Consider the following 22,623-nt stretch of genomic DNA (forward strand, 5'->3'; position numbering starts at 1 on the left):
AAACCTTGGCCCCTCAGGAAACCCTTTCCACACAGATTTATCTGCTGAGAAAACCCAACAGATTTGCAGCAGATCCCTGGCAGGTGCATTCTAAAGCTACATTCATACCATACATTGAACACGCTATGAAACAACTTGAAACAGTCATGGCTCCCCCCACCAAAAAAATCTGGGAATTGGAATTGGGTGCTGAGAGTTGTTAGGAGACCCCATCCCCCTCACAGAGCGACAGTTTCCAGAGTGGTTTAACAACCAATCCCATTTCACAGGGAACTCTGGAAATTGTAGTTCTGTAAGGGGAATGGGACCTCCTAACAACTCTCAGCACCAGTAACCCAACTACAACTCCCAGAATTCTTTGCGGGGAGTCAGTCTTGTTTTAAAGTGGTATCATTGCCCTTTAAATGTATTGTGTGAATGTGGCCGAAGATGCATTGTAAATTCACTCAGGGCAGCTTCCGTCAGTGCTGACCAAGATAAACTGTGAGTGCTTGGCGATGATGGGCAAACTGTCTTTCAGGGAAGTTGTTCTGCCATTATTGATCTTTTCATTGAGAGCTCCTTAGAAGAAGAAGAGCAGGGTTCCTCAGGCCATAGTGTTCTAGAACAGAGTTGAGTAGAAGGTCAATCAGGATCACTGCCAGATCTCTGGAAAATTTGAAGTAGATGAGCAGACGTTTCTGGCTCACAATTGTCTAATTATAGCAACTGCTGAAAAGATTTCCCCTACTAAAAGGAAAGCTTGGGGGCAGGGCCAGCTCAAGACATTTTGCTGCCTGAGGCAAACCAGAAAATGATTCCCCTGGGAATTGAAGTTGGTCAAGAGTGCTGAAAACTGTTGTCCAACTGCGACAGTATTCTGCACTTGGTGCCTGCTGGTGGACTTCAGGGTTCTAGCAAAATAAAAGAAAGAAAAAGGTATATCCCACAAGCCTGGTGTCTAGTTACCATGGTTCAAGAAGTTATTCTTAAGCTGATTTGATTTTTAAAATCTAAAGTGGTAGTAAAAGACTGTGGGTGGGGTTCAACTAAGGAGGCATGCCAGTGCAACGATTACTGCTTGTGCAGCAGAGCTTTCGCCCATCTCCTTCCCCTGCATGCCCCTGGGGCTGGAGAATCCTTGGAGCAGAACAAGGGGGGAAATTGGGGAGGGGGGATTTCATCTGCCAAGCCAAAATATTTGCCCTGTCTGGACAGCCACCTTAGTGAGATGTTGAATTCCTCCCTTTGCTATTGCAGATTTTGCAGTAATAGGACCAGATTTCACTATACTGAAAGAGTGGTGTGTTATTTCTTTCCTTGTCCTCTTTTAAAAGCTGAAAACCTGGTATTGACTAGAAAGCAGTTTAGGTAATGAGAGCCTGACCTGCTAGTGGCCCAGGAGACCCAAAACCTGAGTCTTTTGCATTGTCCCACAATATTTCCTACCCTTTCTCCCTGCTTTTAGTAAAAGACTTGGGGAGTGGCATTTTGCTTCCAGGGTATGTGGGTGACTTGCCAAGTACGCTGCCAGTGAATCTCCCCAGGCACTCGCCATCTTAAGTTGCCCAGAGGCACTCTAAACATTTATGCAAATGTTTTGGGTAGTTTTGGGCCTGGGCTCAGAATCCTCTTAAGTACCTAAAAATGGACCTGAAGTCATTTGCAAAACAGAAGAACTAGTCAAGGGGAATGCAGAGTTAGTGTCAAGCTTTGTGTAAGATAGCCACATGAAGAGCGGGCAAAGGTTTTCATTTCCAGCACATATGGCATCACCAGCTATTTTTGTCTTGAGTTGATTACCTTGCTTTGCAAATGCACCTTAATTTGGATCTGACACCCCTAGCTGACCTCATCCAGGGACTCTTATGGAGAGAAAATGGGAATTGCATGTGACCTCTGCTAGGGTTTTGAAGTCGAGACATCGGAGATAAAATATGAGCGCAGTATCGTTACTACTTCTCAGTTGCCAGAAGGCATTTCTGCATTGCAACAAATCTGCCTGACAAGGCTATTCTGAGTGCACTTTAACATTAATTTAACTTGTGTCATTTGCTTCATACGTTCTCCAAAGCTGTACCTTTGTATGATCTATGGATGTTTGAAGGCATCACGTTGTGCGGCAAGCATGGTCTGCAATGTGGTAGAAGAAGTGAATGGGGCTGGGGGGAGAGAAGGGAGATTTCTCTCTCTCTTTTTTGTGTTCTGGAAATATGGGATCCCAGTGAAGTTGATTGATAGGAGGTTCAGGACTGAAAAAGCAGTTCTTCACATAATACAGTATGTACAGGTAACTTACAACCTGCGCACATTTAACTTGTGCACATTCAGCTTTATGTGCTTGGCAATTAAAAATAATAATTAAAAGGGGACGGAAAGGAGGCAGGCCTTGGGGCAGGGGCCTTTGGCAATCCCACCTGCTATTGCACCCATTGTGTTTTACTTATACACAAATTTGGTTTTACATGCCACCTCTGGAATGTAACCCTCTCCATGTGCTTGTCTGTCCTTAAATGAATGAATTTAATTGTTCCTTAATTATTATTCTAGTTAAGTTGCAATCTTGCAGCACATTTCTGTAAGCACTGTTAAATCAAATATTGTCTCTTCTCTGAGTGACTATGATTTGTTTTTTCCCTATTTGCCAGATTTTTAACTACAGATGCTCTCTCTGCAGTGGCACTCTTGTTAAACTTCTGATGTCTGACATTCACACGTTTTTAGCTTTTAGTTGCGTAACAGAAAATATTTATTGGTGTTGACAACCTTAAATCCTGTTGACATTTTGAATCACTTTCCACCATTTTCCAAACCTATGATCTGTTATTTCATGAATTGCTTTCAGTAACCGTATCCCAGTATTTATAAAAATTATTCGGCAACCCCGCTCATCATTGTAAAATATTAGTATCAACCACAGCAGGATTTCGTTTTAAAAGATTATTCAATTCCTGTGGTATCATCTACCATCTATAAAGAATTTAAATTGGGTTTCCTCTCAATTTCAGTTTGAATTTTATCAGCCTCCATACTCCTGATTTTCACTATACCAAGCTTGGCAATTTTAAACATGCAAATAGGGAAAAGCAAAACAGAAAGGATTGGTCTATTGCTGGGACCTCCAATGGCATCACAATACCCTTAGTACACTCACAACTCCCTGCCCCTTCCAGTTTTTTGTTTAATTAGAAGGGATTTTTGGGTGGTTTTTAGAAGTTTCTTTTTTCAGTTGTTTGGGAGAGGTTTGCAAGGTTTTGGAATGCTACATTGCGTTTTTGTTGTTTGTGGGGGTTGACTTTTTTTAGGGTGTAGGTGTTCTGCCTGTTGTTTTGGAAAGGAAGTTTGCAATCACGTTTTTCATCTGTGAAATGTGCATTTTGTGGTTCCCATAAAAGTTCCCTAGATTTTCAAATATGCTTTCAGGCCCATAAAAGGTTGGGGACCACTAGTAAATGACTGTTGGTTCTGTTTTGATAAAATCTTTAATGTAGTTCCTAGGGAGGCAGGGTATTTGATTCCCCCCCCCCAAGCTCCGTTCAGGTGACACAATTCCCCAGATACCACCTATTGCTTTCCCCTTCCCTTTCAGATTTCATCTACTCTGCCTTCTAGCAGAATAAACTCTTACAAACTTGCTCATTGCTTCACAAAGGAAGTTGCCTCACTGTACCAGGTCAGACCAGTTGTCTGCCTAACTCACTGCTGTCTGCTCTGATGGGCAGCAGCCCTCCAGCTCCTCAGGTAGAGAGGAGTTCTCCTCATAACCTGCTGTGCCAGCCTTTTTTAACTGGAGGTGCCAGAGACGGAAACTTCTGCATGCAAAGTATCTGCTCTTCCACTGAACCTTGGCCCATTCTTATACGTGTTCCACAGCTCTGTGTTCAATCTTGTAAACTGCTTTCCGCATTGTTTATGCATGGACCAGACCGGTTTGAATTAATCCCTAGCTTCAAGGTGGTAGAAATCAGTAGGAAACAACACCTAAAGCAGGAGTCAGCAAACTTTTTCAACAGGGGGCCGGTCCATTGTCCCTCAGACCTTGTGGGGGGGGGCAGACTATATGGGGGGGGGAATAAACAAATTCCTATGTCTCACAAATAACCCAGAGGTGCATTTTAAATAAAAGAACACATTCTACTCATGTAAAAACACGCTGATTCCCAGACCGTCCACGGGCCGGATTTAGAAGGCGATTGGGCCGGATCCGGCCCCCGGGCCTTAGTTTGCCTACCCATGACCTAAAGGATCCAGGGTGCAGTGGGGAGGAGCAAAATAAAGAAAACCACATTATTTAATTTTTCCATGGTTTTTCTTACATGCATGTACACTGATATGTGTCTTATCAGTTATAAGGGTCGGGCATAAATGGAGGCACTCTAGCAATTAAAAAATTACAACCTGATGACCCACTTTGAATGTAGGGACTACCTAAACTTAAACGTATTTTGTTTGGGGTGATGTCAGATGATCACAAAGATTTCTCTGTGGTGTTTTGCGTAGGGATACTTGTGTGTGTGAGCTCACCACCTCTAAGCACTCAATCAAGATTTTTCAATAGCTGAAAGAATATTTTCCTGTTTAAGGGTGACAATCCTCAGAATAAGAGTGTAGAATGAATGTTGTGTGGCATCTGTCAGATAAATAACAATGATATGCAGATTACATTAGTTACATGCCAGTGAACTATGCAAATTAGGAGGAAGTCTAGCTTATTGTGTATTTTCAGTGTGACTTTCTTTGTTCAACACATTTTCTATGTTGAGCCAACCATCGGGGTGATTTCACTTTTCATTTAGAGAATGGCAGGACATTTTGTGTGTGTTTGTACGTGCATTCATAAAGGTCAAAATGGTCCAATTTTCAGTACGTTTATAGATAACTTGTAGCAAAGCAGTGTGTTTTAAGAACATTTGTCATAGTTATATTATTATGCCTCACAAGTGAATTCACAAAAGAGGTCATCCACCTTTTTATTTAAAAGCAGAGGGCAGCCTTCCACAACCTGCTGTCCTCCAGACATTTTGGACTACAATTCCCATAAGCCCCAGTGAGCATGAGTGTGCTAGCTGGGGCTGATGGGAACTATAGTCCAAAATGTCTGTTGGGCTCTGTGTGGTGGAGGCTGGAATACATACACAGTATGTAGTGCTGTTGAACTTTCAAATACAGCGCCAATTTATTACTCAGGAAGCTGGCCACAAATAGAGCAGCACTCTGGAGAAATAATCATATATAGGAGTGAGACTGCCCCCTCCCCATTTTTCTTGAACAGTAAGAATGTACAGACTTGCCAGTGGAAGCATCTGCTAGCTTCATATCTGATATGGAAGATGCTTTCTGTCAGAAATTTGTGTTGAATTGTCCCAGCAGTACCTAGCAATTTACCTAGCACAGTTTTCTGTAACTAATATTCCTCTTTACCCATCTTTTCAAATTACTGACTGCTAGTGTTGACAATTCTGCTCAGACAGCTTTGAGTGAAGTCAACCAAAACCAAGTTACATCAGTTGTATGACTCCTGAATTCTCATGTAATTGGGATGATGAGACCAGCTGCATGACCTATGGCTTTTAATCCATGTTTTCCCTAATGGGGCAAGTGGCTGTTTTTGGGGGGAGGGAGGGATTTACGTCCAGGAAATGCCCCAAAGAAGAAAGAGTTAAACCCCTCTCTTCACATTGCTGCAGATTTGATATATACCGTATTTTTCTGTCTATAAGACACCCCCATGTATAAGACAACCCCTAATTTTTGAGCCCCAAATTAAGAAATAAATATTTTAAACACCCGACCCCCAATTTTAAATTTAAAAAAAAATTGGGGGGGGGGGATATAGTCTTATACAAGGAAAAATATGGTATATATTTTTCTCTGGACTTTAATGTTTTAAATTTAATATTGTATTTTTAAATGCCTGTAACCCATCCTGGTGCCTTATAGTGAAGGGTGGGTATGGAATCAAATAAATAATAATAATAATAATAATAATAATAATAATAATAATAATAATAATAATAGAGAAATGATACAGTCATGATTCTCTGATGTCTCATCTAGCTTGGTTCTTACGCTTAATCAAATCATTATTCTTGTTCATTCTTCCTGTTTGTATACAGAGATATCTTTACAGGAATCCTTAATTTAACAATTGTTGTCCTTCTTCTGCACAGATTTACATTTTGTGGCTTTCAATGCAGGTAGACTGTCTTATGAGAAGGATTGGCTTACACTACTAGGTAGTAGAAAAGCTTTACTTTCACCCTGTTCTCAGTTGAAAACAAATATAACATGCCACGGGGTCTTCTCAGTTGTTTCACCCAGTTTCTGGAACACTCGTCTTAAGAAACTTTGGTAAACCGCTCTGAGATATTTTTTTTCCAAGCAAGCTGGCTATAATTTTTTATGAAATAAATGAATAATCTTAAATGACTCTCACCATTAAAAAGCTTATATATTTGTGGACTTTTGCTAAACATTGTGTTGTTTTTTACATTCAAAAGACAGGTCTTTTTAAAAAGGTTTTTAAAAACTGAATTTTTGATGTTTTAAAACTCTGGCATGTTTTCTTGAATGCCATGGGTGTAAGAGTGACCTATAAGTATTGTTACGGCTAACTGTTTTAACACTTTTGTTTTCTTCTTGTGTTGCGGTGCAGGTATGGCCTCACATGTGCAAGTTTTCTCCCCTCACACCCTTCAATCAAGTGCCTTCTGTAGCGTGAAGAAACTGAAAGTGGAACCAAGTTCTAACTGGGATATGACTGGGTACGGCACACATAGCAAAGTCTACAGTCAGAGCAAGAACGTGCAGTCCTCTCAAGCCGCCGCCACCATCAACGCCTCTCTCCAGATCCCCAACCCCAGCATCCCTTACGAGCAGACCATCATCTTCCCAGCCAGCACGGGGCACATTGTGGTGACATCCGCCAACAGCACCTCCGGTGTGGTTGCAGTATCTGGGCAAGCGTTAGGTGGACCACACAACCTGATGCGTCGAAGCACTGTGAGCCTTTTGGACACCTACCAAAAATGTGGACTTAAGCGCAAGAGTGAGGAAATTGAGAACACAAGCAGCGTGCAGATTATCGAAGAGCACCCACCAATGATTCAGAACAATGCCAGTGGGGCTACGGTAGCCACCACAACCACATCCACGGCCACATCCAAAAACAGTGGCTCCAACAGTGAAGGGGATTACCAGCTGGTGCAACATGAAGTGCTTTGTTCCATGACCAACACGTACGAAGTGTTGGAATTTCTGGGCCGCGGAACCTTTGGGCAAGTGGTCAAATGTTGGAAACGTGGCACCAATGAAATTGTGGCCATCAAGATCCTTAAAAACCATCCATCTTATGCCCGGCAAGGTCAAATTGAAGTGAGCATCCTGGCCCGGTTAAGCACGGAAAGCGCAGATGATTACAACTTTGTCCGAGCCTATGAATGTTTCCAGCACAAGAACCACACCTGCCTGGTCTTTGAAATGTTGGAACAGAACCTTTATGATTTCTTAAAGCAAAACAAGTTCAGCCCATTGCCCCTTAAATACATCCGACCAATTCTGCAGCAGGTAGCCACGGCCCTAATGAAATTGAAAAGCCTGGGCTTGATTCATGCAGACCTCAAGCCAGAGAACATCATGCTGGTGGATCCATCTCGGCAGCCATACAGGGTCAAGGTCATCGACTTTGGTTCTGCGAGTCATGTGTCAAAGGCTGTGTGCTCGACTTACCTTCAGTCCAGATACTACAGGTAAGTGACCTGAGTCAAATAAAAACATCAGGATAAGTGGAGCCTGTGGCGCAATGGGTCAGTGCGTCTGGCTGTTAACCAGAAGGTTGGTGGTTTGAGTCCAGCCAGGGATGGCTGTGTGCAGGATTCCTGCATTGCAGGGGGTTGGACTAGATGGCCCTTGGGATCCCTTTGAACTCTGCAATTGTATGGCTGTGATTCTATTCCATAAAGGCATTTGCTGTGATACTATAGAAAGCACTGAACTCAGGAGGAAACCTATTGGCCCTTTGAGTCACCTGATACCACTGACTTGATAGATGCAATACCACTTTCTTGCCACCTGCCATGGTGGCACTATAGCGTGTCAGAGCTGGCCATTAGCTCTATTGTCTAGCATGCTCTCCTATGATAATGCAGATAATAAGAAGGTTGGATCCCACTGCAAGTCCCCTTCCTGTTGCCTTATGCCAAGATGTTTCTTGTCACGTGCTGTTTTGCAGGCTCCTACCGCGATAATATTTTGCATGTCAAGGGCTTTCTGTTATTTTTGCTGCAGTAGACTTTACATGGTTACGCTATTGGAGGTAATCAGCGACATAATTTTTGATTGACGTGATTCCTTATGCTGATGGATTTGATCAAAATACGCTGTGCGAGTTACCAGTGTGGCTCGTATGTTAAATGCAACAGATGTTTTGCCTATAAAAATGCAGGTAACATTTGGCACTTATGAAAGACTCTTTTACAGGATGCACAGAGGATCAGCAGCGCTGCTTCTCCTTGTCTCTTAAAATGCAGATTTCAGACACTAGAGGGGGGAACCTAATCAGGGCTGGAGAAGAGTTAATTTCCAGAATGTGGAAGTTTGACAGTGTAGCATTGCAGCAGCTGATTTTTATCTGTATGTCCTTTTGTTCTGAGAAGGAGAAAACAACAACACTGCTTTCTTTTCTTAGAAAAGGTTTATTAAATAAAACATTCAACAGTCCTATCCTTTAGGGCAGACATGTTTTTGCTGCAAATACACGAAAGCTTTAAGCCTTTTAATTTGCTGGCTGGCTGGGATAGGGGGAGAGAGGGAATCCATGATAATTGGAGCATTTTGCTACTGCATTACCTGTGATGCTGCAGAGCCAGCCCAGGTATCCATATAGACCTGGGATGGGCATCCATAGGCAACAGAAATGAAAAGGGTGGAAGTGTTTGGTTTTCTGAGAGGAAGGGAGTGTTTTGTAATGTGTCTGGGAAATGCATAATGGTTACTGTGTCTTGGATTTTGAAATGATGTGTGAAGGCAGCCAGTTTTCAGATCATCATACTCAGTTAACTAATCCTTCTCCCTTTATGGGGAAGAAGAAAAGGAGCTGGGGTGAGTTGCCACAGTAGGGGGTTTCTGACAAAGTCATGAGGAAAATTAATATTGCTGCCTCTGAGGGTGGCAGTGGAGGGGAGCGTAAGGGGGTTCTGGTTAAACAACGCTCCATTCTCTGCCAGAGATAGATACCTTTAGGCGAGAGGCAATTTGCAACGCTGAAAAAAATTGAAAACAAAATAATTTGTTTTACACTGGTTTTTGTTGCCAGGCCATTAGGAAGATGGATGGGGTAGTATTAGGAAAACATAAACTGCAAATGACTGTGATTAAAAAAATGAAACTTCCCAACAACCAATCCTGTTAGATGAGAGAATGGTCATTCATATATATATATATATATATATATATGCAGGGTTTGGTGTCCTCGGGTGTCTTCCCGTGTAAAAGTTGGGGTGTCTAGGCGACGTTTCGACGAGGTCTCACTCGTCATCTTCAGGCTGGTGCTTTCGGCTTCTTGTTACTGGAACAGAGCTCTGTTCCAGTAACAAGAAGCCGAAAGCACCAGCCTGAAGATGACGAGTGAGACCTCGTCGAAACGTCGCCTAGACACCCCAACTTTTACACGGGAAGACACCCGAGGACACCAAAACCTGCATTCCTATACCCGTGAAAATCTACGAAAGCAAATATATATATATATATATATATATATATATATATATATATATATGATGTAGCTTGAGATACTTAAATCCCTGCTTGACAGAGTCTTGGAGAAAATGATCATCTTGATTCTGAAGTGGCAAAAGGCATGAACTTGCAAGGATGGATTTGTCTCTGCAGCTTCAATATCAATACCACATGTAGTTTGCTTGGCAGTGAGGAAGGACCATTGAATATTAACCATTGCAAACAGACTCTTTGCATCACTTGAAGTTTGTTCCCACCAATAGAGAGGCTGGCTGGCATTCAATGAGCCTTAGCATTCACCCTAAGTATTTTAATTAACAGGCGCTCCACTGTGGCACGAATGCTTGATGCCTCATTGCTAGCCCATTCTGGCCGTCAAGATGGTGTAATTAGAGCAGGGAGGACAAGGCAGGGCAATCATCTGGTGGTGTAGGAACAAGCTTTCCCCGCCACCTCCTCTGTCACTGTTTGGCCACTGCCAAGGGAAAGGGTCACGACTCAAATGTCCCTGTACTACGTGGCATGTTATGAACGTGAACTTTTTGCCCTCTCAAGTTACTGTACTCAAATGTAGCTTGCCTGTAAGGAACTGCACCAGGACTTGCTTAAAATTAGCCATTCACATTTTTGGGCTGCGTTTGTGACAGACTAAGGATGTCTACGCATTGCCAGCTTAATGTGCAGCGAGGTGGTTCTTTTTCTGAGTTTGGATCGAAGCTTTTTGGGGGGAGAATGCATTAAAATGCAGTGTTTCTCAAGAAACAACAGGATAGATACAGAATATGGATTGTGATCAACATCTTATGTATACTTCCCAAACCAGCAGTGCAAGTGTACCGAATGCAGAATAGAAGGGAGTGTGTACACAGCCTAAGGAACTCTCTTGGGTTCCCTACCCTTGAGTTAAATGATCTTTGGTAGCAGGGATTGGGAAAATGTCAGTGATAAGCTAGGCAGTTGTGGATTGAAAGTTTGGAACCAAGAGTCTGTGCTCAGGAGCCACAGTGGGTATGCTTGATCTAGAAACCTTTACAGTACTCGCAGGACAGGGGGAACCAGTGACTAGGCAGGGTGGGGCAGGTTATTCTGGACTGTAGCAGACACAGATGTAGGGGAGCATGACCAATTCAGTTGAACTTGGGCGCGCTGCAACTGTTACGTACAATGGAAGGCAAGAGGCAGCGGTGCCAAAATTTGGTGTAGCACAAGGCACCACTGAAATCTGACACCGCAAGGTCTGCCACTGACTGTAGGAATACTTCACAACCCAGGGAACATCCTCAGCTTGCAGTTCCAGTGACTCGCCCTGTAGGGTAGCAGGATATACATTTGTGGTTTCCCAAGCCATGGTACCTTCTGACAGAAATACTTCTCCCTAAAACCTCAGATGGATGGATGGTATTTTCTGCAATCCTCAGTTACGGTACATGGGGTAGTAGAGCCATTTACACAACAGTGACTGGGACTGAAGCATAATGCTGTGGAAGAATCATGCCTTAGAGACTGAGTGCAACATTTGCATGCAGAAGACATTGGGTTCCATCCGTGGCATCCTTTAAAAAGGATCAGTAGGGGGTGAGATAGGAAAGACCTCCATCCTGAGGCTCTGTTGCCAGTCTAGCATCCCAGGGCTAGAGGGACAGACAAAGAGTCTGACCTGGTATAAGGCAACTCCGTGTGTTCCTCGTGTGACCTTGTGCTGCTTAGTTTGCTCAAGCGGTTTATTTTAGAAAAAGCCTGTCTGCTTCCCTGATTTTGTTATTGAACTTACGAATATGAAGTCAAGGTCATGTAGAGTTCTTCCATGGAAAGCATTTCCATAATCCCTTTTATAAAACCAGCATCTTATTGCAACCAGATGGGTACACTGACTTTGCAGATGTGTTCTTGGTTGCAGAATGTAAGCATGCCTCAAATGGCCTGGGTTCTTTTGTGTGTCTCAGTCCAAACAGTTTGACCACAGCACATTGTTATTTTCAGCCAAAAGCCCTTGGGGACAGGCAGAGAAGCCACTTCCTAATGAGCATATTGTATTAATTCAGTGAAACACAAAGATTGCTTCACCTGTATGGATGGACGAACCTGTCACTCTCTCCTTTTCTTGCTTTTCTAGTCTTAAATTCAGTTTGCCCTGCTTCTCCATCAGCTTTGTTTGTTTTTGTTGTCAAGTCCTCATGAAAATTAATGTTTCAGAACCCATTTGTCCCAATACAATAGACACATTTTTGCAAGCAATGCTTCTCAAGAGCATTGATTTTTATTCACACCTTCTCCTATTAGACACATTTCCGTACACTTCTTTCGTTTGCTTGGAGAAATGCACCGCAGCATTTGGAGAATTTTGAAGGATAACTGCATTTCACTTTACATATTGTTTAAGGTAGTGCAAATTAGGTAGGCTTGTATCAAAAGATGAACTGAACTCAACTTTCTCCCCATCTCCTAGTCGTGTCATGGTAGGGAAACGATTGTCAACATTCTGCCAGGCAGAGATGGGGAGAAATGGATTTCTGGCTCCCAAAGCTCCAGACACATCCTAGGGCCTCGTCGTTGCCATTTTTTAGCCCAGCTGCTACCAGTAACTCTACATTTTCCCCTTTGTTCTTTGGTGCTCAAGTTATTTGCATTTTTTAAAGGACTGCTCGTTTCTTACAGTACATAATTTCCAGCTGCTTATCTTCCACACCTGAAGTCATGGCCATTCCACTTAGTGGCATGCCATCGGTTCATGTGGAATACATTAGAATTTCCAATGTGGCCGAACTGTGATTATTTATTTATTTGCACGATCTCTGTTCCGTGCCAACAGCAATGTCCTTTAGACGGTTAACAAATATACTATATATTAAAACCCATAGAATTAAAGAATTATGAGTTCAGGTGAGAAAATAAGCAGCAGGAGATAATGAACTTCTAGACAAAAGAGTCTTTCTTTCTTTCTTTCTTTCTTTCTTTCTTTCTTTCTTTCTTTCTTTCTTTCTTATGCCTTAACAAATGAAAAAGGAAGAAAGCAAGCAGGATGCATGCACTTTTTTCCTCTAGGCATCAATGTCTTCCTGAAAGCATCATCAGCTCTTTATGTTTCTTGGTGATTTTCCAGTGAAGCAGGTGCGGTACCTTTCAAGCTTCAGAGCAAATGCATATTCAAGAATGTTCCTGCTGAAACTGGGACTCTGGCTCCTTCCTTTCCCACTTCAATCCATTCATCTCTCTTGCCATGGGATCCTCAAAGCACACACCTTAATTTATTTTAGCCTCAGTATGTAAAATGGAAGCAGGGCTGGCCTTAGACATTTCTCCTCCTCTCACTTAAAGCATTAGAAAGTTCACTTGTTGCTGTTTAAAAAAAAAGGGGGGGGGGTCTGGAGCCAAAAAGGAGAAAAACAAAAATGTATGTGTTCTGCAATCAGCTTCCTGCAGTGACTATTTCAAGATGCTACAGAGGAAAGCCATCTCTGATTGTGGGAAGGAGGTGATGCTTCCTTTCTCCTTTCCACTGTAGTGCATAGCTGTCAGGGAACTGACATCGGAGCGAGAGGCGAAGGGGAGGCTCCCAGATGATGCTGGCGAAGGACCCAGCAGCAGGGGGAGAAACGGCTCAGTAGAGGGGGAAGCAAATCAGCGCAACACCAGGGATAAAGGGGGGCAGATGGGGGAAGCGGAGAGAGGGCTCCAGGACTCTTCACTGGACATCAGTGAGGAGAGCACAGGTCCTCCGTTACCCACGCCCTCCCTGCACAGAAGACTCCCGCGCAGTGAGAGGAGGAGGAGACTGGGGGTCAAACAGCTTTTATGTTGGAAGAGGTTTAAGAAACGCCCACTGACGGATTCTGCTAGCGACTGAGGCAGCCACGATGAGAAGGGGCTGTGCAGTCAGAAAGGTTTAACCAGGCAAATTAGCCTAGAGAGGCACCAGTTTACGCACGAGTAACTCATACCCATTACAATAGCCTACATAGCTAGTATACTGCCAACCTGTACTTTCAATTCTCTTTTCAGACCTGTGTTTAATTCTTAGGGGGGACTAGAGCTCGAAGGTGGAGTCTCAAACTGTGTAGTGTTCTAGGTCACCCAATAAGTAAAGTGAAAACACATTATTACAGTGGTACCTCGGATTACAGACGCTTCGGGTTACAGATGCTTCAGTTTACAGATGCTTCAGGCTACAGACTCCGCTAACCCAGAAATAGTACCTCGGGTTAAGAACTTTGCTTCAGGATGAGAACAGGAATCGCACGGCAGCGGCAGCGGGAGGCCCCATTAGCTCAAGTGGTACCTCAGGTTAAGAACAGTTTCAGGTTAAGAACAGACCACCAGAATGAATTAAGTTCTTAACCCGAGGTACCACTGTATTTTAAGGGGGGGGGGATAGGATGCTAGGGGTTTGGAGCCACTGGGCCACTCCCTAACAGCACCTTTTGCTGTATGTAAATAGGCATTTTCTCTATATTTGGAAGCCAAGAGGCTACAGAGTATTCTGCTGTGGTAGAATATCTGTAGTGAATTTGTGGGCTTGGAACTCCATGGCACTGCACCTTGCCAAATGAGTGGAGCTGGGTTGTAAATGGAGGAGTCTGAACAAGTGCAGGTAAATGGCCTGAACAAGAGCTTCATTAATACTTAAAAAAATAGAAAGGTTCAGGTTTCGGGAACTATTCAGCCCATGATTCAGCACCTGTAAGTTTCTGCCACATTTCCTGCTCTCACTGCATCTGCGATGTTCCAAATTAACCACAGACGGACTGGCAGAGGCTTAATGGCAGCCAACTGGCAAGGAGAAGCTGACAGGTACCGAGTGCCACCCAGAAGACCCTGGGGTTTCAGACTCAACCACCTCCATTCACTGCAGTGGGACGCAGCTCAAAGTCTGCTAGAAATGAATGGAGGGTGCTCAGCTTAAGCGCTGCCATGCTAGGAGATTGCCCAGGGGGCAGTGTGGTGTCGTGGTTAGGGCGTTGGACTTAGAGCGTGGATACTCAGCTTTAAAACCCTACATAGCCACAAAAATTGGAGACCTCAGACTCGTCTGTATAGTGGGCAGGGTGATATGCACTGGGATGGTGGGAGCAGACCTTGTGTGTGTGCGCACGTGCTCCCCCCCCCAATGGATATACATTTACGTCTTCAGGCAAATAAATGCCTTTTGTCTGCATGTGTTTAAACATATGTTCACACCAATGATACCTGGAAACTTGTTTTCAAAGAGGCTATTTTTAGCAGTCCAAATTCTGGACTCTGAATGAATTGTATTACAGAAGATAAGCAACCTTTCACTGGGAAAGGTTTAATTCTTAATTTAGGGAGCTTACTGCAAGAATGCTTGAGGACTTTTTGAAAAGTGTGTCAGCTCATAATTAGTTTTTAGCAAGGAAGTACACTCGAGTACCATCCCTTTCCATTGCTTCAGTTCTAGATGCTTTTTAAAATGCAGATTACATTGCCTCCTGTGTCAGCTCTGCAGTGGTGTTTGATGAATCCAGACTCCATCCACTTGTCTTTACATGCTCGCCTTTACATGCTCCCCACTTGTCTAGGAGGAGAAATTAGCAGTTTTGTCAAACGCCAAGGGGCTGAGGGATTTTTAGAGCAGAGCTCAGTTGCTAGATGTGGCTTTTGGCTGTATTACAGGATTTGCAGTTCCTTTCACCAACCACCTGTGGTGTTGGTGCAGCAAATAAGAAATTAGTTAATGTGTAGGGATTTGGACCCACTGTTTCTGTTTACTCTTTAAGATGCAAATCCATTGGAAGAGTCAACCTCAGGGCATGGCAGTGTTAGGGGCTGTGAGAACAGGTCTCAGTCTTCAACTGGGGGGGAAAACATAGCCCAAACAAAAAAACCACACCCTAATATAGTCATAACAGTCCATTCGACTTTCAAAACGTTCAGAAACTAAACCGTGGCTTTTGATTGGCTGCAGGGAGCTCCTGCAGCCAATCGGAAGCTGTGGAAGCCCCGATGGACGTTCGACTTCCAAAAATAGTTCACAAACCAGAACAGTCACTTCCAAGTTTGAAGCGTTCAGGAGCCAAAACATTCGAGAACTAAGCTGTTCGAAAACCAAGGTGCGACTGTAAATGTCAAAAGGCTCAATCAAACATTTTAACCATCTTTTTCTTTACACGCATTTTCTTTCAGGTTTCCAATTTTAACGTACCAGAGCAGTGTGGCTTAGAACACATTTCCCTTTAACTCTTGTGATAATTCTAGTCTAGCTAGGCATGCCAGCCACTTAGAAACCTGTTTTCTTTGGTGGTGAGGCGTGTGGTTTGAACACTTTGTAGAGAAGCAAGCGGAACATAAATTATTGAAGGCAACCCAGTAGTCTTTCTTTGCGTTCTTCCCTTGCTTTATTACATTTTTAGCTTACTCACTTGACCTGCCCTTTTTCACAAAGCCAGATAACATACAGATATGTGGAGAATCTTTCCAATCGCTCTCAGCCTGCCTTCTCCTGGAGCTATCAATAAGAGCCTTGACATGACAAGCTGAAAGTGTGAAGGGAAAAGAAACACATGATTGTGTATGACCTGCTGTATGAAATGAAACGTTACAAGAGCTTCAGGAGAAGCAGGCTGTGCCTCTTAGAGTGCCTGGCTCTGTGAACCAATTAGTTTCTAAGGTGCCCCTGCGCTTTTTATCTTTTCTTTCCCCGTCAGGAAAGAGATCGGCGGCTAAATCTTCAGCAAGTAAAACACTCAGAAAGAACGTCTCCACCACAGAGTTTAAGGATAACTAATCTCTGAAACTATATAGTATGTACTGAATTGCATGTTGCTATTGTAGGCCTATACTGAGGTGGTGACATTAATTAAGGCAGCAGTTGTATACCCACTTAGCTAAGTGGGATTTGTGTCTGAGCAGACATATATAGAAATGTGCTGTGAGCCATAAACATTTCAGTGCAACTAGGAACTAGTGGTGGGGGAAGAAAATCCACTCAGTTCACGGTTAAAGGCAAGCCTACCTAATTCACACTTTCTGAAACAATAAACGAACCAAACCACAGCAGTTCTTTGAAACCTGCACTTCTCTGAATTTTGCAATGCAGTTTTCCAGTCAAGTCATATGTAAAGGTAAAGGGACCCCTGACCTTTAGATCCAGTCGCCGATGACTCTGGGGTTGCAGCACTCATCTTGCTCTATAGGCCGAGGGAGCTGGCGTTTGTCCACAGACAGCTTCCAGGTCATGTGACCAGCATGACTAAGCCGCTTTCTGGCGAACCAGAGCAGCGCATGGAAATGCCATTTACCTTTCCACCGGAGCAGTACCTCTTTATCTACTTGCACTTTGAGGTGCTTTCGAAATGCTAGGATGGCAGGAGCAGGGACCAAGCAAGGGGAGCTCAACCCGTCCAAGTCATATGTACAAAAATGCAAAGGCTACTGTAAAATGTGCAGAAAATGCATATATTATTGAAAACAACATATAAAGATGCATTCTGTTAGCAGCGTTCAAAACTCCCTTTGTTCTAGGCGCATTCTGCGAGAGGCAATTTCAGTAGCGCGAGCAGATTCTGAGCTTGGCACAGTACTGTGCCTAAGATTTCAGATTAAGACTGCAGAGTGGAAGGAAAGTAGGGCCTTTTTCTGCCTCCCCACTTCCAGCTACTCTCTGAAGACTGCAGAAGAGGGTGTATGCAGGGGAAGGACTTGACCAAGTGAAAAACGAACATAATATTTTGACTGCAGTTCATTCATTTTCAGCTTTGCATTCTTGTTATAAAAAAGTGCGCCTAGACTTTCCATTGTTGCACCCATAACCTAGGCTTAAGATGCAATATAGTTTCTAGCTTTCATATCTCGGTTTCTAACACTGTTAGGGAACGGTGCTTTGCAGAAATGTGTATATTAGGCAAAAATGCATACAAACATACATATGTTAGGAGAAATTCGCACGAAATGCTGATGAATTTTCATGAGGACTTTTTTTAAAAAGCAAATTGGTACCAAATGTACTTAAAATTGGAAAAGTGAGAAACCAAGAAAAGCCGAAAATTGTAGGATGACAGGAAATTGCAGATCAACTGTGAATTTAGGGGTGAAGCTAATTAGGGTGCCCAGCTGGGTGGGGAGGACCTGACAAGGTTGGAGGTGCAGATGTGAGAATAGTGTAAATAGTAGATAATAAAACATATATACAGTGGGTAAATATGTTCAGATATACAGTAGTCAGTAGTCATCAATACCCCAGACTTTTAAGTCTCACTGCTCACCTATGCATTTGTATCTTGTTTGGTTTTTTTGTTTGTTTGTTTTTTGAGGGAAAATGGGTCTTTAAGCAAACACACACACAAACACAACACAGCCCTCTCTCCCACCATTCCTCTTGATCGCCCCGTTCTGTTAGCTCATTGCTTCTGGGGGATTAAGAAGATTGAGCCAAGAAGAAAATGTCTTGTTCCACTGTGTTTCCCTGTGAAATTAACAGAGACAAATAGAAATGGAAAGGTAAACTGACACAGTCCCACATTATACAAAACTCAGAAGTGAGTGATGAAGCACAGCATTATTTCAACAAAGGAACATGTTGATGACACTGAGCCTCTATATTTATTTACTTTTAATCCTAAGAGATGCTTTCTCCTAGTCGCTAAAATGTACAGTTTATTATTTCCAACAGAACACTGGTTATCTTTTCTGTCAGGCTAAATGTATACTATTCAGAATGATGTTACCACCTAGCAAAGTATTCCTGAATATTTATTTAACCATCTCGCTTAGGAATAAATAATGTCCAATTGGGGTGGGCAGGGGAGAAATTTACTGCTAGTCCTAAATTTTACTCTTATACAAATGAGGCCAGAAATTTTCTCTTTCATTAGTAACGTTAATGTGGCATTATTTAGAATTATCATCATTGGCTATTTATGTAGTGTATCCATACTCATAGCACTTTGCACAGAACAGACTTTAAGCATTTTTGTTTAAGTCATGACATCTGGCTCCCAGCTGGATCTGTTGTCTTAACCTGTGCAGAATTGATTTCAGTTTTGTGGTCATAGGAAAGCACTATGGAAATAAAAAGAGGTGGAAACATTTAAAAAGGGTATAGGTGCATGATGATTTCTCAGCAATCCCAGAAGTATATTTTATCACTAGATTGCTCACTTCTTGATGGCTTCAGATTAAAAGTGCTGAGCCAGAATAAAAGTATGCCTCCACTCACTAGCCACCTAGCATGTGTTTTCAGTTTCTTTGCCCTTTTTCTAATCTTAATTTTCTTTTCCTGACCTTTCCCCCACCTTTTCTTTTTCTCCTCAGAACTTCCCCTGATTCATTATCAGAATTAGCATTTTTACTAACGATAAATCTTTTTGTATTCGATTGTTAGATATTAATTAAGTGTGATTTGGTTAGTGGATTAGATTTCATTGTAATATTGGATTTGTGTTACAATGTACTTCTTGAATTGCTGATTTTGTTTCGTTTTAATTTGTTGACATTTTTGTAACTACGCTCAAATATGTTGTTGTATTTTGATGCGAAGGGAACAGGGTGGCGCTGTGGTCTAAACCACTGAGCCTCTTGGGCTTGCCAATCGGAAGTTCGGTGCTTAAAATCCGCGCGACGGGGTCCACTCCTGTTGCTCTGTCCCAGCTTCTGCCAATCTAGCAATTCAAAAGCACACCAGTGCAAGCAGATAAATAGGTACCGCTGCGGCAGGAAGGTAAATGGCATTTCCGTGCGCTCTGGCTTCCATCATGGTGTCCCATTGTGCCAGAAGCGGTTTAGTCATGCTGGCCACCTGACCTGGAAAGCTGTCTGTGGACAAAAGCTGGTACCCTTGGCCCGAAACGAGGTGAGCACCGCACCCCATAGTCACCTTTGACTGGACTTAACCATCCAGGGGCCCTTTACCTTTACCTGTATTTTGATATTTACTTGATGCATATTGGGAACCATTTGGGCACGATCCATGTTGGAAAAGTGGAAGATGAATAAACTCGTTACAACCTAACCTTTTTCCCATTTCCCCAGATGTCCTCATGGACTGTAATCTTCAAATAAGGCCTACGTACATAAAATTGAGGGACACGGGTGGCGCTGTGGGTTAAACCACAGAGCCTAGGACTTGCCAATCAGAAGGTTGGCGGCTCGAATCCCCACGACGGGGTGAGCTCCCGTTGCTCGGTCCCTGCTCCTGCCAACCTAGCAGTTCGAAAGCACGTCAAAGTGCAAGTAGATAAATAGGTACCACTCTGGCGGGAAGGTAAACGGCGTTTCCGTGTACTGCTCTGGTTCGCCAGAATGCTGGCGACATGACCTGGAAGCTGTACGCCGGCTCCCTTGGCCAATAAAGCGACCCCAGAGTCGGCCACGACTGGACCTCATGGTCAGGGGTCCCTTTACCTTTTTACAAATAATTGAATGTGCACAGGCCAATTTTACACAGTTGATTTCCCAGATAACATCCAGTAATTAACTCCATGATCCCAGCCTACATACCTTGGGTTTTACAAGCATCGCAGCCCTGCAAAGGCATCAGGAATGGGGCAGAAGCAGCAGCAGGTGGGCAGAGAGAAACAAGCCTGTACTCACTCCCTTCCATGTGTATGAATCTGGTTGAAGAGCAGTGTCATCCGGTCCATCTCACGGTGCTTGAGGTGACACGGTGGTACGAAAGCTCAGTCTGTAGTATTTGATCCATTCACATATACAAATCATCACTTGACGCTGCAAACATCAAATCGATGAACATTCATGTGTTAACACATCATGGCCTCGCCTGGTGCTTATTAAGGGTATGGAACTGTTGCTGTTGTTTGTTGTGTTTTCCTCTAATGCACTGATAGAGAAGACTGCACACATTGGCTTTATGAGGTTTGTGCTGTGCCCCAAAATAGACACGTGCATCACCATTCACACATTACGTCTAACATGACATTCTCAGCCTAGGAGGATGCATATCGCTACTCCCGCAGTCCACACATATCAGCAGGGTTTGTTATCTCAGGAGAAAGGGAAGGGTCATAAATCTTACTAGTATGACTGCATTTTGTTGTCTGCACTTTTCTAACAGACATTTTGAGATATATATTGCAGAGTTTCACTGGCTGGGTTATTATTTATTGAATTGAATTGAATTGAACTGAATTTATATACCACCCTATACCCAGAGGTCTCAGGGCGGTTCACGGAACAATAAATATTTGCTTGTTATAAATATTTGTTGTTGTGAATATTTGCTTGGGCTTCTTTGCTTTACACATAATGGGTGGCAATGATTATGGAACTGGCATAAGCTGTGCTGCAAAACTTTGCCCACCAAAAATCACTTGGCTTCCCCTCACTTCCTGCTTCAGGGTACACACTGCATGCTTCTTATTTGGTAGCAGCCTTGTGTCAAACCAGAAATTCAGGTAGCTCCCCTCCACATCACTTTTCAAAACCTTCTGCCTATAGATCAATACAGTATGTCCAAAAGAGAAGTCACCAAAGAGTAATAGTACTCTTACTTTTTTATCATTTGTTATGCAGCTGCCTTCGCAATAGCAGAAGGAAAGTCCCTGACCGCTTATATATTGTCTATATATTTGTTTAGTTTGCAGAATGGCAAAACAGATAGGGCTTCTGTTCACAAGCCTCTTTTTCTTCCTGTATTATGTCCGTGTCACACTGTGTTTCTGTGTGCGCACACATTTGTATGCGTGTTTACATTGAATGAGAGTCAAATGCTTGAGTAGGGTGGGTATATTCAGTTCTGCATCTCTGATCTACATATATTGGCTAGGATTGAGAGACAAACATTTCTGGGAAATACAAATCACTGCGGATCTGGGGCAAAGTTTGGATTCCATGGAAGTGCCTAGCATTGCAGTGACATTGCTACTCAAATTAGGTTACCCCCTGACTCTGGCTGAATTTAGCCAAATCATGCTTTCAACAGTAGGTAAAGGGTAACTCAAGCACTGTAGAAATCTGTGGGGTATCTGGGCAACAAAGCTCTGGTTTCCATATGACAATGGATGATTATTTCTTTCTTTATATTATTTATATCCCATGCCCTTAGTACAAAATACAGTCCCAGGGAAGCAAAATTGAAATAAATAAATCGGGAATATCTGGCATTGACTTAACAATTTTAATGTGGCATTTAGAAAAGAAGCTAACGACACATTTTCAAGCAAATCAGCTGCATGTCAGTCCCTTTTTCTTTCTTTAGAAGTCTGGAAAATACAGGATCATGCACTCTTTCAAAACATCCAGTATAACAGATTTATATTTAAGAAATCATTTTGACTTTTTAAAAATTGCTCTGACTCTGATAAATGGATTTCTAAATAACTTGAATATTCCCAAATTTAGTAAATCAGATTTAGGGAAATTAAAAGTACCAATAATGCTTGATGAGTTAAGAATAACAATTGGGAATTCAAAAGATGGGAAACCACCAGGAACAGATGGACTTCTTGGATAATTTTATAAGGTATTTCTTAATGAAATAGAACAACTGCTATTTTGTACTGTTCATGATGCTATCTCTTTAAAGAAATTATCCCAATGACTTAGATAATCGCTAAAAGACTATAAACAACATCACTGGGGAATATGTGGATATAGATTAAATGAGATTTATAAAGGAGAGAAAAATGTCTGAAAATACAAAGAGATTAATTGATATAAAACATGAAATCAGTGAAAGTAAGCAACCACGTGCATTATTATTTCTGGATCATAGCATCATAGAATTGTAGAGTTGGAAAGGACCACTAGTTCAACCCCCTGAAATTTAGGAATCTTTTTTGCCCAATGTGGGGCTCAAACCCACAACCCTGGGAATAAGAGTCTCGTGCTCTTATTGACTGACATATCCCAAAAGCATTTGACTGGGTTGAATAGGTACATCTATTTAAAACAGAATATTTTAATGTGGAGGGCAAATTTAAAAGCTGGATCAAGCTTCTA

At 42.6% G+C, this 22,623-nt stretch overlaps 1 protein-coding gene across 4 annotated transcripts in view; it reads left to right on the forward strand.

The window, feature by feature from the left end:
- HIPK2 (homeodomain interacting protein kinase 2) overlaps positions 1-22,623 on the forward strand; it is a 172,697-nt gene that overhangs the window by 50,170 nt on the left and 99,904 nt on the right. For all 4 annotated transcript variants that reach the window (XM_028746878.2, XM_028746877.2, XM_028746879.2 and 1 more), the window contains exon 2: positions 6,635-7,727. In XM_028746878.2, coding sequence (XP_028602711.2) covers positions 6,635-7,727 — 1,093 coding nt within the window. The remainder of the gene's footprint in view (positions 1-6,634; positions 7,728-22,623) is intronic.

This window comes from Podarcis muralis, chromosome 10 (assembly GCF_964188315.1).
Source record: "Podarcis muralis chromosome 10, rPodMur119.hap1.1, whole genome shotgun sequence".
Classification (NCBI taxonomy): domain Eukaryota; kingdom Metazoa; phylum Chordata; class Lepidosauria; order Squamata; family Lacertidae; genus Podarcis; species Podarcis muralis.